The sequence below is a fragment of the Peromyscus maniculatus genome, chromosome 5, assembly GCF_049852395.1.
Source record: "Peromyscus maniculatus bairdii isolate BWxNUB_F1_BW_parent chromosome 5, HU_Pman_BW_mat_3.1, whole genome shotgun sequence".
Lineage (NCBI taxonomy): Eukaryota > Metazoa > Chordata > Mammalia > Rodentia > Cricetidae > Peromyscus > Peromyscus maniculatus.
Genome location: NC_134856.1, coordinates 98,294,324 through 98,312,337, shown reverse-complemented (window position 1 = coordinate 98,312,337; position 18,014 = coordinate 98,294,324). Strand labels below are relative to the sequence as shown.

At 40.4% G+C, this 18,014-nt stretch overlaps 1 protein-coding gene and 1 long non-coding RNA gene across 4 annotated transcripts in view; one reads left to right on the top strand and one right to left on the bottom strand.

The window, feature by feature from the left end:
• Nucleotides 1-1,710: 1,710 nt before the first annotated feature.
• Inhba (inhibin subunit beta A) overlaps nucleotides 1,711-18,014 on the bottom strand; it is a 26,154-nt gene continuing 9,850 nt past the window's right edge. For all 3 annotated transcript variants that reach the window (XM_015998712.3, XM_076572946.1, XM_076572947.1), the window contains one exon: nucleotides 1,711-9,873. In XM_015998712.3, the coding sequence (XP_015854198.1) occupies nucleotides 8,987-9,873 (887 nt within the window). In that variant the 3' untranslated portion in view covers nucleotides 1,711-8,986. The remainder of the gene's footprint in view (nucleotides 9,874-18,014) is intronic.
• LOC143273407 (uncharacterized) overlaps nucleotides 12,904-18,014 on the top strand; it is a 27,615-nt gene continuing 22,504 nt past the window's right edge. The window contains exon 1 of the long non-coding RNA XR_013051500.1: nucleotides 12,904-13,160. This is a non-coding gene — a long non-coding RNA (uncharacterized LOC143273407). The remainder of the gene's footprint in view (nucleotides 13,161-18,014) is intronic.

Here is an 18,014-nt window from a genome sequence, read left to right as displayed (position 1 = left end):
AGAGGGGAACAGAAAGACTGTTAGAGCCAGAAGACCAGGGAATCTATTGTGAAGTTGTGTCTCATAGAAATGACAGCACCCTGTCCCTGGTGCTTTGGCTGGCTCTTGGGAACCAATTCCTCACATTGGATTGCCTTGCCCAGCCTGAATACAGGGGGAGGTGCTTGGTCTTATGATAGCTTGATATGCCATTTTTTGCTGATATCCATGGGTGGCCTGTCCCTTTCTGAGCAAACTCGGAGTAGGGGTAGATTGAGGGGGGAATGGGCAGAAAGGTGGAGGAAGTGGGGGGAAAGGTGGGAGGGGAGGCTGTGGTTAGGATGTAAAATAAATAAATTGATTTAAAAATAAGAAAAGAAATGAAAACACCCATGGTACTTCAACAATATAACTGCCTAAACAAGATCGGAACAAAGACAACGCCAACAGATATGCTAACAAGAAAGGCGGAATCTCATGGCGCCCCATCCCTAAAAAAGAACTACAGGCAACTAAGGAATGCTGAGAGTGAGACAAATAGTCACCCCAGAAATGAGGACCATAATTGGTTATCTAATACAAAGCAGTCAGCCCTGAAATCATATTCAAACAGGTAACACTAAATGGACTGATCAGGTTATATTTATATATTTAGACATATATAAATGTTTGTTATTGTTATACGTATGTGCTATATTATTGTTACATATATATGTAACAAAGCTATATACATATTACATATATATATGTAACAATAACAATCAAAGAAAATGAGGTCATCATTTCAAGCATGGGTACACAGGAAGGATTGGAAGGAGGAAAGGAAATGGGGAAACTGATGTATAACTATATTTTAACTTTTAAACTTTAATTTTAAAAAAGTAATTTTAGGAAAGTAATTCTGAATCAATCCATCAGTCAACTTTTTTGAGTGGCCTGCACAATTGTTTTTTTTTTTCTACAACAAATAATTAAATGAAATAGTTTAGTGGTGTTGACACTATTTAGAAAATACCGGGAGGCATAAAAAACAAAATAACAGCAGGATGACAGTGACCCACACCTTTAATCCCAGCACTTGGGAGGCAGAGGCAGGTGGATCTCTGTGAGTTCAAGGCCAGCCTGGTCTATACAATGAGTGTCAGGACAGCCAAGACTACATAGAAAAACCCTGTCTCAAAAGAAAAAAGAAAAAAAAAAACAGACAATAATCTAAGCTAGAAGATGTTTTTAGCCTCTGCCTAACTACTTTTATGTTTTAGCATCCATAGGATGAGATACTTTATGGATACTAACCTGGCCCTTTCTGCAGATGTGGACATTGAGACCCACAGATGTCAGTGTAATCTGATATGGCAGAGCGACTTGCTGATTGAGCCAAGATATCCTTCATTCCTGCATGTAGGTCCCCCACTTTTCCCTTCTCGACACAGTGCCGCTTGGTAACTGCAGCTCAATAAATAGCTGGCTGCAGCACTTGTAAACATATGAAGTGTATGTAGAAGCAGAAGGAAGACAAGAATTTGTTTTGTGGACTCACCCAAAGAGAAGCAACAGCCACGAAATTGTTGGAGAGGGAATAGAGAACAGGAAAGGTGCAGCCTTGCTGGGTTCCACCCCCAGCTCCATCGCATCCTGCATATTTCATATTAGGTAATTTCAGATTCTGTCATAATTTCCTCATCTGTCAAATGGTAACCAAGGTTCACATTTGAGAAAGTAGAGCTATAATTTTTTTTCTATGAAAGGGTGTTTTTATTATTTTCTTACAGAACATCTTAATGAACACACCATTTGCATTTTCTCAATTGGCAAATGAGACAAAAGCAAAATTTCCTTGATGCTTGGAAAATCGAGAGTCGTCACCTGTTTATTTCCAATGCAAATGGAGCTTTATCCAGTGTCTGCCGTAAGTCTACATATTCTTCTCTTCCAGAGGAGCTATAATTTTATATGACTTGAAAGTGTAAAGGACTTTTTGGGTAGGGGTGTGTGTGTGTGTGTGTGTGTGAGAGAGAGAGAGAGAGAGAGAGAGAGAGAGAGAGAGAGAGAGAGAGAGAGAGAGAGAGAGAGAGAGAGAGAACGAGAGAGAGAGAGAGAACGAGAGAGAGAGAACGAGAGAGAGAGAGAGAGAGAGAGAGAGAGAGAGAGAGAGAGAGAGAGAGAGAGAGAGAGAGAGAGAGAGATGCAGCCTCAGCCATGGGCAATAGGCTTCCTCAGCTTCCCTTGTCTAAGAACTGTTTCCAAGCCTGGCTTGTAGTTACCAAGTTGTCTCTTCCATGAACTGATAGATACTGGGACTGGCATCACTTCTTATACTGAACCAAACTGTCAAAAAAAAATCTTTATAGAGATCTCCATTAGCAAAGCACATACGTATATCCTGCCAGCGACTTTCTGATAGTACTAGCTATCCCGCGATCGTGTAAAGACTGGTGTATATTCATTATTTTGAGTGTTATGTTACCACCGCTTGATTTCCGACTTGTGAGCCCCATAACACTTTGAATAATGATAGCCAGCTACTAAAGGTACAGTGTAGCCTCCAGCCATCACATCTAGGTGGTGATTCTGTAATGTTTAGGATATGATTACTCATATGGAAAATTAGTTTTATCATCAAGAGACTGTCCTATTTAATGACAGCATTACTAAAAGTCTTTGAGGGATAAACAAATTGACCATGAAACACAAACATTTGTTGTTGAGATCAATGGCAGAAGCCTCTCTGGTTCCATTTAGAAGAGTTTGATGCCTGTCTTCAAAGGACTCGGCAGCACTAGCACAATACACACTTTGAAGCGGGGTGCTTTGTCATCCCCTGCCTTAGGCCTGCCTGCTTCTGGCATAGATTAGCAAAGCTTGTCTTTTTTTTCCTTTCTTTCTTTCTTTCTTTTTTTCATTCTTTCACAATGGAAGAGTTTTGCCTTAATGACCATTTCTATCCCACGAGAACAGAGCTTTACACACAGCTTAGCCTTGATACTCCATGTTAAGACAACTTCATTAATGAAAGGCGGATTCTGTGGGAGCCTTTGTTGCCACATTATGGTATTTGTGTCAGAACATTGTGTGCCCCACATCACAATGATGCAGGCAGACCAGCATCATGACAGGAAGAAATACAGCAGCAAATTAGCTCTGGCCAGGCATGACTTTTCTGCTCCTTCCTGACAGAAACTGAACAGTAACTAGCACTTCCTCTGACTTCTTCCTGAGGGGACCAAAAAAGAGGGTTCTTCATCATGTGTGTTCAGTCAGTAGGCCTAATATTTCCCCAATCGCCTCTAGATCTTAGCTGCCATACCTTCTATAAGAAAAATATTTCTCTGGTGTGTACTTGATGAGTCTAAACTCTCTGGAACACAAGCTTTTATGAAATTAGACATCATCGAGTGAGGCAATTGTACATTTCCAAACAGTCTTGAGACTGCTCAGTGGTACTTGGCTTGTGGGTAAACAATTCACTTTTCCTATTCTTCTTACTGTAGTCACTAATTGCATGACAATTAAGAAAGGGGCGAGAGGGCGTCATAGAGACTCTGGAACTAACCCTTTCTTTTCACAGGCAAAGAGAACACTCAGAGCTGCAGCCATGCAGAAATAGCAGAGTTCTTTCAACTGGAGAAGGGATATAGGCACTATTCTATCCCAAGCTGACAGTGCCTCCTAACACAATTGTTTTCTGACAAAAGCCTAAACCACAATGGACACGGGTTTGGGTGTAAAATGATGGCACATTCTCTCTCCCCAAATGTGTGTATTTGCTAATTACCAATATTTCCTTTTGAACTTCAGTGTTTTTCTCTAGATTGGGATAGTATCTATGTAAAATTCACGATCCTAACTCATTTATAAGTCATTGGCATTTTGAATTTGTTTTGTGATTTCCTAGGCCATGGGCTGGGGGGTAGTGTTGAACTGTGACTTCCACACAATGATGGACTTTACCCTAGAATTGTAAGCTGAAATAAACACATTTCTATGCTGCTTTTTGTCAGGTTTTTTTTTTTTTTATCACAGCAACAGAAATTAAATTAAACTAGGACCAAAATGAGGTAAGAAACACACCCAGGAGGGATAACAAACCAGATGGAAACTATAGAAAGAAAGATTAAATTATTAACTAAGTCTTTGGTTTACAATTGGCCACAACTTGCTTTTGTTAGTTCTGGTACTAGAATAAAGTTTGCTTTTTTTACATGCATATTGTTCTCTGGCTTTAAGCGCTCTAGACCAAAAAGGAAAGGAAAGAAAACAGAAAAAAAGAGTGGGAAGAATGCTAAAGAGTATCTACTTTATAATTGATTGACACTACTGTTGGAGAAGAAAATAATAATAAAATAAGTACAAGCTAAATATTGTAGCCTAGTGTTAGCTTCTGCAATGGCAATATAGATAGCTACTCCTCTACTTGACTTCTCTCAGTCAATAGTTTGCACTCCATCCCATTATCAGCCCATTTCTCATCTCTGGAAAATTACAGTAGAAACAAAATCACCACCTAGCAAATGTGTAGTGAAATGTATGACAGTTGATCTTGAAAAACAAGTAGACAAATAACAAAAATAAAAAATACATCCCAAACAGGTCTTTTTATTTAACATAAGGCCAAAGAAGCTATCAGGCATTGCTGAATACTGCCTACTAACTGTACAAAATATTGACTGCATGCCTCGCAAACACCAGAATATCCGCTGGAATGGAATAGAAATAAATAACTTCTGCTATAAACACATGAAAACATATCCAACTGTTATCTCTTTAAACATATTGTAAATAAAAAATTACCAGTACTTCTACAAAATAAATATTAAGAAACCATTGACATAGTTGAAATGCACTCATATAAATTAACAACTTTAATTACATTAGCCAAACAGACATTGGTTAAAGAATTGCATATAGTATGCAAAAGAACTCACAAAATAAAAATAAAAACAAACAAACATCAACCACGTAACATAAAAAGTTTTAGAACAAAACAGGTTTCAGATTATCTTGGCTTAATAATTATATTTTTCTTTTAAAGAAAAATATCAACCCATTGTCAATGCACTGTTTTTCAAAGCATTTAAATAGAGGGTAAAACCCACTGAAAATTAATACAGAAGAAATGATTCACTTTATGCATAAAAATAAATAATAATATAGCTGAGACATGTGATTCTGCTCTTGAAGATGTGAACAGCATCTTAGCATTCATTATCTCTGAGCCTTCCAATAACTTCTCCGTGTTACAGGGTTTAATTGAAACACATACAGCGTTCATCCCCAAATCTCCTGCCCACATCTACAAGTTTCACTTATGTGGGCTTTGGGGGTGATTGAGCTTTTCTCTACATTGGAAAGAGAAATTGCCAAAAGGCCCACAGGAAATCATATTTTTCAAGTGACCACAATCATTTAAATTTATGTTTACTACAACTGAGGCATGTTTATTTATTTTTTTTTTTTAAGTCACCTCTTGAGTTCAGTCCCGCAAATGTGAAACAATTTTGCTTATTCTGCCATTTAGGAAAATGCAAGGCCTCCTTGACAAAGGAGTGTGGAATCAATCTTAAATGAAGATGAAATTGGCTGGTCTTGTAGGATAAGAAAATCTCAGTCATTGTGCAGGAATTTGCCTTACTTTTAGTGGGGGGAATGTCAATTAAGCTCACAAAGTATTTAATTTTTAAAGAGATACTGAGCACAGATGCTCTTCATAACTTCTGGAATTCATGTGGGCAGGTACTTAACAATTATCCTAGAGAAACTGAGGAGACTAGAAAGAGCCACTCTGATGCTAGGTAAAGTACACCACGCAGAAACTAAAATGCTAGACAGTAAAAGCTTTTTGATTTTGGACTGAGTAGCCATTTGAAAGGACCAGTTGTTCACAAGACTTTGTGTTTTCTGAGAGTGCTAACTATAGCAAAATAATATCTAATATGCTTAAAGATGTTAACAATTTAAATTCTATTGCAAGGCCATACAAATTTGATGAGCTCAGATGTAGTTTATTGGTATGTGACAACCAAGTCACTTGATCCCCAATTAATACACTGTCCTGTGGAATTCATTTTTTTCTAGATTTAATTACTATGGTTACTAATTAAACACGAGCTTACCCCCAGTACATCTAGAATTTAAAGGGCTTTGAAAGATTACACATTCATCTCAGATGAACAAGAACTATAATTAGTAGTTTCATAAATCCTGCTCTTCCCATGGTCTAGATAGTTTCTGATATGGCACAGTAGACCTCTCCACACTATTTCTATAGGTCCCAGTATTAGCTCCAGTACCAAGGAAACAGTTCAGAGGGCTCTAAAGTTTTTCATAAAAATTGGCAAAGTTGAACCTGGCCATCTACTTCCCCTCAATTTTCCACACCATGCCATCTGTCCCCACATGCAAGATCTCCAAGGTCAATGGACCTTAACTATAATTCATTTCTTATGCAGTACATGCATTTCCTGCATAAGACAGGGAGGGCCCCTGGAACACAGTGAGTATGTTTGCCCAGTAACAAGACTAAAGTAGATTGCCTACATACAGCCTAATATGATAATGTATATTGACTTAGTATATATAATATATATTGACTTAGGGTTTTTTTTAGAGTTAAACCAGCTTTTGTAAGATTTAATTTCTCACTTTTATTTCATTTTCCTACAATGACTTTAATCTATGGACTGAATTAATGCTAAAAGTTTTAATATTTTATAAAATACTGAGGAATATAGTTTTTCTCAATTAGAGTTTTTCATTTTTATAAAGTTTTCAAACTTCAAACAAGTCCGTAAAAATAAGGCTCTGTATTTTAAATACATAAATGAATAATTTATTAGCTGTTTTAGACAAGCAAAACACTGGACTAAATTAGAAACTTGGGTTTAAGCATGTATTTGATATTTATAAGACAATCTTTTCAGTTTTGCCTCTGAAAAATACAAACTTACACATCAAGATTTTTGGCTGTAAAATAAAATATTAGAGATTTGAACAACTACCCTACTCCCTGGCTCCTAAGTACTGTCTCCCTTAACTTCCACTGTCTTAAATACTTTCCTGCTTGTTTTATTATTTAAGTAGTAACAACACTATTCAAAAAAAAAAAAAAGAACTTTTATTCTAGCCTAGAGATATTTTTTCCGAAAAAGTTTCTGATTTAAGATTGATTCCAATAAATAATAAATATAAGTCGAAAAAAACTCAGCCCACTGTTTTTATTAACATCCCATTTTCCCCACAGGGGATAACTTGTAGGGAGCAGGGGTGAGAAAGAGGGGATTTTTTTCTTGTACATTTAAAGAGGGCCTCGCTGGATACTCACTGGGATTTTCAGGCTTTTTCCCATCCAAATATTTGAAATGTACCCACCTAATACAGAGTAAAAGCAAGAAAAATCTATCACTTATCCTTCTTAAAAATACTGTGTTTTGCACACAAACATTCATTGTTTTAAGAACATTTAAAAAATGACAGCCTGAAGTGCTTAAAATGTGTATGGACATGGTACAATACATGTATATATACACACAGGTATGCGTATGCACAAGCAATGTATATATACACATACAAGCATGTAGTCTCATGAATTTGAACTTGATAATCCAACAGTGTACACTACTGTACATCCAGTATGAAATGTCCTGTTTCATGGATGTAAAAAGAGTCAAAACCCAACCTCTCAGGTCTCTTAAGCCTGAACCCAACCCACCTAACTCGACCTTAAATCTTGACCCCTGACTCATTGATGGTGAACAATACCAACCACAGACAGACTGTTTAAAGGCTCACACAAATGTCTTTGGTGTATGTGTCTATTTTTAAGGTACAAAATAATAATAATAATTATAATTATAATAATAAAAATAGCTATTTTGTGTGCTGTAGCAGTTCTTTTATAGCTCACATGAAGTGCAGCTCTTAAACCCCACCCCCACCCCCACCCAAAGAAAATACTTGTTAAATAAGGATTAGACAGGTCAAACACCATTGTAGTGCAAATAGTAAACGATAAAAAAACAACATTTACAAAATATAGAAATGTTTGAATCCAACAGATGGACAAACATATTCCTTTCAAGTATCTCTCCTTGAAGAAAATAAAAATTAATCAGGTTACTCCCAATACAAAAAAGTCTCTCTTTTTGTCCTCTTTCAGGTAAACAGTTTCAAACCTATTAGGTTGCATAGTTCTAAGATCATAAGCACCTTAACGAAATGTAACTTGGTATTCTTTTTTCCTTGATCTTTCACTCTTTCCATTCCTGTTCTCAATGTTTTATGTTGATTTTTGTCTTGTGGCAAAAGTGGTACAGAAAAGAAAATGTGACCACCTGCACAGAATTATTCTTTTACCAGTATGTGTATGCATGTGGTGTGTGGAAATACCTCTGTGTGTCGTGTATGCATGCATGCATGCATGCGTGCGTGCGTGCGTGCGTGTGTGTGTGTGTGTGTGTGTGTGTGTGTTTGCATGTGCGTGTGTGTGCATGTGTGTGTGTGTGTGTGTGTGCACGCTGAAATACACAGAGATAGTGTCACATAGACATACTTATGACCTGGGTATCTGGGTGGGACTGGCCCTTTAAAACTCATGGCTTTCTAGACATTATTTGGGTTGTGCTAGCCCACATTACTGCAGAATAGACAAGTAGACTTCCAGGCTCACAAGGGAACCGCAAGAGGCAGGAGAGAGGACAATACCCAGTTTGGATAAAACTGATCCCATCAGTTTGGTTTTGGAAGAAATGAAGGGTACACCATTCTCCCTTTTCCTCCCAATCCCTGTTTCCTTCACTGCTTCATCTCTGAGCCCTGGCTTAGGATATTTTTCCGCAACATCCTTCATCTGTTTCATAAGGTTTTGTTTTCAGTCTAGTTTTTGTTGGGTTTTTTTTTTATTTCTATTTTTCTGGTTGTTTTGTTTAATTCAGGTATCTTATATTTTTCTTCATTTTGCCACTGTCTTCTCTGGACTTTCTAGATCCATTTCCTCTGGGACCTGGCAACTCTAGGAGCAGCCACATTCCTCCACAATCATGTTCTGAATGTCCTTTTTGATGATGTTTTGACCATCATCATAATATAGCATGGACATGGGTCTCAGCTTGGTGGGCACACAACATGACTTAAGGTTGGCAAAGGGGCTATGACCCCTCATGCGGTAGTGGTTGATGACTGTTGAGTGAAAAGAGAGGGAGGACCCAGAGGTGCCTGCTATGTGGCTTGGGCACTCACCCTCACAATAGTTGGCATGATAGCCAGAGGGAGCAATGATCCAGTCATTCCAGCCAATGTCCTTGAAGCTGACAAAGAATTGTTTCTTACAGCAGATGTTGACCTTGCCATCACACTCCAAGCCCCGCCTACGCCTGCGATGAGGATGGTCTTCGGACTGCCTAGCCTGCAGCATGAGGAAAGGTCTATGTGATTGTTCCTTTTCCTCTTCCACTGCTCCATCACTTCCATCTTTCTTCTTCCCATCTCCATCCACTTCTTTCTTCTTCTTCTTGCCCAGGAGCACTAGGCTGGCACCACTCTCCTGGCACTGCTCACAAGCAATCCGCACATCAAGGGAACTCTTTCCCTGGTCCAGCAGGCGCTGGATGCTGCTAGACACTGGGAAGATGTGCCAGGTACTCTTCCGAGCGTCAACCACTTTCTCTGATAGCAACAGTTCACTCCTCTCCCCCTTTAAGCCCATTTCCTCAGCCTCATCCCCCATGTCCAAGCTGCCCTGTGGGTGCTTCTGCTGCTGAAACAGACGAATGGTGACTTTGGTCCTGGTTCTGTTGGCCTTGGGGACTTTCAGAAAGAGCCAGACTTCTGCACGCTCCACTACTGACAGGTCACTGCCTTCCTTGGAAATCTCGAAATGCAGTGTCTTCCTGGCTGTACCTGAAGATAAAACAAAATGAGAGAGAAAAAAAAGAACGCATGTTAACTGAAAATTGTACATCTATCAGTAACTTCAGGCAGTAAGAATCTTGTTATCCACTATGACACACAATGCTCAGTCAGCAATTTAGAGCCCATACATGAGATAAACCTGTTTCCATGTGGCCACTGAGTTGAAAGTGGTTTTACAGCTTTGAAATGATTGAAGAAAAATAGTAATTTTTTACATGTGAAACTTACCTGAAAGGTAAACTTTAGTGCCTGTAAAAGCAGTTTTATTAGAACACAGATCTGTGTGTTTCTTTATATGTTGCCTGTGACCATGCTTTACTTACGCAGAATTGAGTAGTTATGGGAAACACTAACAGAGACAAGTATGTAGGCCTTGCTCTGTGATGAAGGAAACCTGAACTTCTGCATCTATTTCATTCTCTCATGAATTTTAGTTTAATCTATGAAATGGGAATGATGTAGAGACGTTTGGCAGATGATTTCACAGGCTTGACAGGATCTAACGGAGTCACATAAATGAAAAACCCTGGAAGCCTTAGTAAGTTGTGGAACTATTTTCCCACAAAAATCCAAAAACCCTGTCCCTAGCATCTATGTGTGGGTCAGTGTGGGCCAGGTTCTCTGAGACAGTATTTTTTTTCTGTCACTCCCTGACCTAATCTGTCTGTCAACGTGTGCTGGGTTACAGCAGCAGGGTTTTCACTAAATGCCCCCCCCCCGAAGCTGAGTCAGGCCTCTCTCAAGTCATTTCTCCACTAAGCAGTTAAAGAAATCTTCCCTAAAAGTGGGTCTGCTCACAGCTGTCCCTCCGGTTGTGACTTTTTGTTTTCAGTGTCTAACAAACCCCCCATGACTTTGGACTATGCACCTCATGTAAGTCCATGTCCCTATGGTCCAGCTCTTTAACCCCTTGTGAACTCTGTACTCAACCCACCTGTGGCAGTGACACTGGCTGTTCCTGTGTCACCCCAGGTCAACCAAAACAATGCTTCTGCTAATTCAACTGGACGCCACTTTGCACTGCCTCCCTTCTCCTCAGTTACTACCCCCCTCACGCCAATTTCGTTTAGGAAACCAGCTTAGGTCATATCTATCTTATTCACTGCCATGCTGTACTATGCAGCAAAGGGTGGGTAATTACTAGATTACTAATTAACAAATGGGGGCATATTAGCATTGAGTTGCCTTAAATTAAGAAAGCAATTCCTATCTCTGAATCCCTTATTTTTGCCTCTGTTCATTTAGAATACACCAAATAAATACCAAAGATATACTTGACTTTCTATTTGCCTTTAAAAAAGGAGAAATCCCAGAAACCACTCAGATCTACCTAGATGTAGAGCCAGAACCTTGCTCCTTCCTTCTCTTCTCACAGACACTTGTAGATTTATTATGCAGTCTCATTTATGATAAGAAACACGTGTCCAGACTAGAATTCTTTGATTGAGTATATATTTCCCTTCGCTTCCACGTTACCATCGGGAGGCATATAAAAGCATGCTCTCTTTTACCTGATCATGTCCCTACTCATAGCTGTCTGCTGAACACGTATCACATGTACAATCTGGGAACAATCTTCAAGAGGTTCATCTATGACATCACAGTTCCCTAGGAGGATCTCCCTAACTAGCTTCCATACTTAACAGAAATCCAGCTCTACTCGTCAGTAGAGACCTTCAGATGTTTATGGTACCGTAAATTTCAGCACAGTCTCAAGTGCGCTGCAGCAGAAGGCAAGCTTTTCTGTGCATAGTACACTGTAGATTCCAAACTCAATCTAACACACTGTACACTGTGACTACAATAACTGGTAAGTTCACAAAGGCAAGGGCCAGGGAGCACTGACTAAGGCATGGAGAGACCTCTGGCATCTGCCTAGAAGTTTGCCAGGAAGATGGGGTAGCAGAGGCATTCCTCTGAGTGACTTCACATTTCAGTTAGGAGTCAAAATAAATAATTAATTTAGATTTTGATTCCATAGTATATAAGAGCACGGAACAGTGAGAAAGGAAGACATGGTGACAGTTTTTCAAGTGAATTCTGCTTCACCCTTTGCTCAGTGAGTTTGTTGCTGATTATTTTTATAAGAAAGTAAAGGCTCTAGGAAGCAAAATCTAAGATGGAAATTGCAGAACATCATGAGGTTGTTAGGGCACATGAGGGTAGAGAGGCCCAGAAAGGTTGGGGTAAAGGAAGAATAGGGTACAGGGGGCCTGGGAAAGAACATGCTCTTCCACTGAAGGGGCACGACTGCTATTCCTTTGGAAAATATTAACTACCTACCTGTCGTTTTCCTTCCTGCCTCCAAGCAGAACACTTTCTGAAATTCTGAGCTGTGCAGGGTGTCAGTTCACAGAGAGAGAGAATAAACGTAGCAGCTAAATTTGAGAAGTTAGAAGAGTCTGCCTTCTTTCTCTAGGAAACAGCTCCTGACTGGCAAAGGTTCACTAGGTCTCAAGTAAGGCAACCTTCTCCCCAACTCTGTTCTGTCCCCATCCACGCTTGGCGTGGGTGTGAGGGTAAAGAGGCTGACAGCAGTGCGGACCTGCTCAACCTAGGTTTCCCATAAACAGTCCTGGGCTGATTGCAGGTGCTGGGGAAGGGGGCAGGAGAGGCTTACTTGGCATGCTAGAATAAGTGACTGTGCATACGAATTGCTTTCTATCATGGCCAGCAAGGCTGAGGCCATGTGCTCCCAGTCACACAGCCTGCAGGATGGCCCCTTATTTCATGGGAACAAGTTTCTAATGCCTGGGGTAGCTCCGCCCCTTCTTCACAGGCGGCTGTACTTGGAAGCAAATGATTTAGTGTTCCTGCAGGAGGATCGTACAAAGAGAGTGCTCATTAGAGGGGGCTCAGTCTGTCAGGTGCTGTTACATTAGGCTCAGAGAGTCATCATCCAGCGACTCTCAGGCTGGTCTTGGCTGACAATTAACTGCAAGCCACTGCCTGTGTGTCACCGGGAGGCAAGGGTGCTGATTTATGCCGCAGTTTAATTACCCAGCCGAAAACCTCTGCTCCTGTATTTGTTTCCTCTCCAGCTTGCTTCATCTCTCCCCCATATTTCTGACATTTGGATTTTCCCCTACTAATTGACATGCCTGTCCCCTCCTTCTCCTGGTGTCCATTTCTGGAACTGCTATTTGTGTATTGCATGATATTTTATCAGGGAAAAAATAAAACTGAGGTCCAATTTCATGAAAATGCTGTTGCCGTATGCCCAGGAGGACGGGGGAGGAGAGAGTCAAGCCTTCCTCCGTCTACCTCACGCGCAGGTACATTTTACAAGTTCTATTGTATTCTGACTTGTTAAGCAGTGCATTTTTTTTTTTTTACCTTAGCTTTCATTGTAGAAGGGTGTGGGGAGAGCGAGATGGATGGAAGCTGAAGTGGATTGACTGTTTATCAGACCTGTTGGTTTCAGAAATATATTACAGCTCTCAGGTTAGTTACATAAGGATGAAAAAATATAATTAGCAAATGTTATACTCCCTTTATTTCTATTACATGAGAGAAATTGCTATATTGCAGAGACGCTTCCAGGAGGCCCCAAGCTGAACATGTAATGATTTGGAAAAGGAAAGAAAGATATCTAAGGCTGAGGTGTTTAGGATCAACTTCCCATCCATATCAGGCCTGACTTACATATCTGGTGCTGTAAAATCCTGAAATAAATGCCTTCCCATAATGCTGCGTAAGCAAGTATGGCAGTCCTGTGTCCAGGTGTGTGACGGGTTCTTCCACCAGGCCGCAGCTCCTCAGTTAAAGCCGCTGGCTCTCTAACCTTTCATTAACTACTCCCTGTAACGTTCTTTTCCTCCTCTGTGCTATTTTCTGTCCTGAGGCTTGTGAGCAAGGCTTGTATCACAGCCTGCTCTGTCTGAGTAATTCACTAAGAAAGTCCCACGCAAACCCATGTGGGTGATAATACCTCATCACTTAAGCCCCTGTGAGCTTGGTGGACACACAGCAAAGCAGAAGAAAATGGGCAGAACATTCCGTAGGGATACATTTTGTACCTTATAGGGAATACCTTTGAAATGCTGCCTGGGGGAAGGGCGGGACAGAAAGAAAGTCTACGTCAGCCTAAAGGAAGAGTGTTTGTAGCAATTCTCTTTTGCTTTCAGGATTTTTCACTAGCTTGGTCACAGAGGTATGCCAGGGCTTAAGGAAGCAGGCTCTTTGTTCCCTTCCCCAACATTAGCGTGTAAATGCCACATACACAAAAGTCCAGGTATCAGATTTGTGAGTATAAGACCATTTTCATTAAATAATCAATATACACACAGGTTTCAGCTGACTTTAGCCCAGTTTTCCTCACCAGCATCCTGGGCAAATATGCTGCCCTTTTACAAATGGGTAATAATGACATCTCTGTTAATATGGAAAGCCATGCTATTCATGGTGCACATTTAAACTCACCGTGAGGGGAGCACAGCTCTGCTGTAAAATATGTGTTACTCTAATTTTCCATTCTTCGTCAAGTTTCCCTGTGCCTAGATACAGCATAGTCAATAGCATAAAGGGCCAGCATTACAGCCTGTGTGTTCTCTAAGGCACTAAGTCGGCCTCTGGATGGCTTCCAGGGGTTTCTGCAGAAGGCAGAGAGTGAGGTCTGAAAGGTTATCCCCCCCCCATCCTACAATAGAGAATCTCGCTTACAGCAGGCATATTAGCTTGCTTCTATGAATTATCCTGTCTAAATTTTTGGCTTTAATACCTCTCATTTGGGATCCATTTTTTGAATTATTGTAAATCTTCGGGCCTGAGTAACTTATCATCCATTTAAATAATGATTTACAAAAAAAGGATTAAACCTTTGAAAAAAGAGGAATCTCACTTCATAATATACATAGAAAAATAAAAATTCTCAAGATTCAACCCAGAAAGTTTTCCCAGAGTTCCTCAAAACTTTTCCACTTTTAATTTTGGACCTAGGAACCAGTCAAGCATGGAGACTTCTGAAAGAAAGTGAAGAAATCATGCTCAAGTTTGATAGAGCAGAAGGGCCAAGGCAAATAAGTATTTTCATGAAAAGTGGGAAGGTACTCCTTCTCTCCATGTGAAAACTGCATCTCTCCCCTGCCATCTCCTATCCTTACTACACTCCACCCACTCCACAGGCAAAAAAAAAAAAAACCAGTGCTCATCTCTTTGCACATCCTTCCCCCACGGTTTCTCTCCACACTCTCAGCTAGGAAACAAATGCGTCCTCAGCAGCTGAACTCCATGTTCCTACCAGGCGTTAAATAAATAGTCTTTTTTTTTTTTCTCTCCCTGTTGGAAGTCACTTGTCATTTTTGTCCCTTGTGAAAAGCATTGATAAGGCAGGCAAACTAGGAAGCAGAATTGGGGGAGATGGAAGATGTTTTTGTAAAACCCAGGCGACCGTATTAGGGAGAGACTGTGCTCACATCAGTGTGGCTGATGATTCACACACATCCCAAGCCCTGTTTTGTTTGTTTTTGAAATGTATCACTCCTCTGTGGCCGATGGAGCTGTGGGATATTCACGTGGACCACAGCGTTCCTACTGCTGTGTCTCTGTCTCACTTAATGTATCACAGGTACTTGTGCACCTCCCAGCCCATGAGATCTTAACTCGTGGGGAAGATGGGATTGTGGGGAGGAAGTAACTGATAAGCTTCCAGATTAAGGTGCCACATCGGGGGCTTCAAGCGGGCACAAAACTGCTTTTTCCAGATTAGCTGATACAGAGATGAAGATTCAGGGATGCGCCCTCTTGTGGCCAATCTTTTCCAAAATTCAGATAAGTGTGAAACCTTAAAGGTTCAGAGGTTCACTGAGGTGTAGTTCACAAGACAGGTCAAAAGAAAGGCAGGGAATGGAGCTCTGGGAGTTTGCTCCATTTTCAGATGGCTTTCTTGGGGTGTAGAGAAACCCTCTTCAGGTGATCTCATGTCTAACTCAGATCTTCTGTACCTGGTGTCTTCCAAGAGGGGAGAGGTATGCTACTTTAGACAACATCTGGGCAGTATTTATTCAGGCATCACTTTTTTTGTTTCTCTATCCTATGTAGCAGGCACTCCAGTAAGATAATTGTGAAAATCAGCAACTAACCATGGCAGACTAATTATGCAGACTCAGTGGTAGGCTGTTACCGTACAACTACTATAACAAAGCAAAAGTAGGTAAGACACAGTGAATCGGCCAAGAAGTCCTCTCTCTGATCTCAATTTCATTGAGAATTTAAGTCATAGTTGGATTGGCTTTACTCAACCACACTGCCGTTCCTTTGAAGAAAAGGGAGTACTGAAAGTTTGGGGCCAGCCAGATGCTAACTTTGGGAAGCACTCTTGGGTGACACCTATAAAAATAAAATCAGTTTTATTTATCGGAACAGATTTCAGAGAGCTTGGGAGTGACTATCTGCTGCTTAGTCAATGCAATCCAAATCAACTCCACAAAGCTGAACTACCTCCTACCTGAACACAGTAGGGCAGATTCAGTTAAAAGCTCAAGGTACTGTCGCCTGGCAGTCTCTTTATTTTTATGTTTTTTTGTCAGCTTTATCGAATAATCTTGAGCGAAGAGGCCAAAGGGGGGGAAACAAAAACATCCAATAACAGGAATCTTGATATTAAAAGGCACATCTATAGTGGGCTTACAGATGACATTCCATGACTGTACTCTATGTTGTACAAATAGTTACAAAAAGAAAAAAAAAACACATGCTCTTTTCTATTCTTGAAATATGTTCATGTACTACATAGAAAAGTAGAACTACTCCAAAAGCAACAAGACAGATCTTTGCCATTCATTTTCATGTATTTTCTCTAATTAATCAGATGATAAATATGTTTCCTACATAGGCAAAATGCTTATATCATACTCTACACTATTTAGAGAATAGATTGTTTATACTATGATCCTTATTTACATCTATGAAATTATAATAAATCAACTTGAAGTCAATGTGTGCTTCTTCTCACATGAGAAGTAAGTAACTGTAACAAACACACCATGTTCCTGGACTAGAAGGAGTTTCCACTTACAAATTTTACACTCAGTGCGTGAGTCCAGTGAATCACCGTTGTAAATAGTAACTCATTTTCTCTCAAACTAAACAACAGAGAGGCAAAAATGACAAGATCCTATTTAACTGAGGGAGTCATTAGCATTGAGAAGGCCATAAGTAAGAAAGAGTGTAAATGGCCTATTCTTTGCCAAATCTCTAACTGCCAAGCGATGAATTTTCTGTAGAAGCCCAGTAAGACAGAGGGTAGGACAGAGTGCTGGCATCCACTATGCAGTTAAACACGGTGGAAGTCATATGTGTAGTCACATGATACAGTTAAAACCAGTTAGTAGAAACTGCAGCTGGGGCCAATATAGGTGAAGGTTGTATAGAAACACATGTGAGGACCAGGACCAATCTTCTACAGCACAGAACCCATCCCATGCACACCAGCCAATGTGATTCTCTTGCACCTTCATTTTATGAAAGCTGAAGAAAATGAAGTGGCAACCTGAAAGGTCCAACCTGTCTTTTTGTTCAGTAAGGTTCAGAAAACAAAGTCACCATAACCAAGGTTTGGGGAACTGTATCAAGAAGGACCTGGTAGGCAAGAACGTAAGGGCATGGACAGAGCTAACCTGCCTAGGAAACTGCTGGGATAGTGAGGCTTCTCCCAAGGAGGAACTCACCAAGGCAGCAGCCTGTGGAATCCCACCCTACCCACCCCCCGAGGATGCCCAGGTCTTGCATGGCTTTCTTGAAAACAGAACATCTGACTCAACAGGTTTTCAGGATTGGAAATTTTGAGTGTTGCCTTAATTGTTTATACTGCTGCAGCAAACTTTTAAACAAAATGCTGGGAGTCCCTGCACATACTTTACTAGCCATATGCTATACCAAACAAAACAATGGCATTCCTTTCAAATGGCTTTGGCAAGGGATCCTATTCCTTAGCCTGGCATTTACCATGAAAGTGAAAAGGTATTATTAACCCATCTGTATGCCAGCTCCCACAGACTTACAGACTTGTAGTAAGATCTGTGTCCTCCTGATGGTATGAACAGCCAGTTCCAAGTCTAGGGCCTTGTCTTTAGACAGGTACTTTCTACACAGCAACAGGTTAGTTTCTGTGTTGCTGAGCCAATGATCAG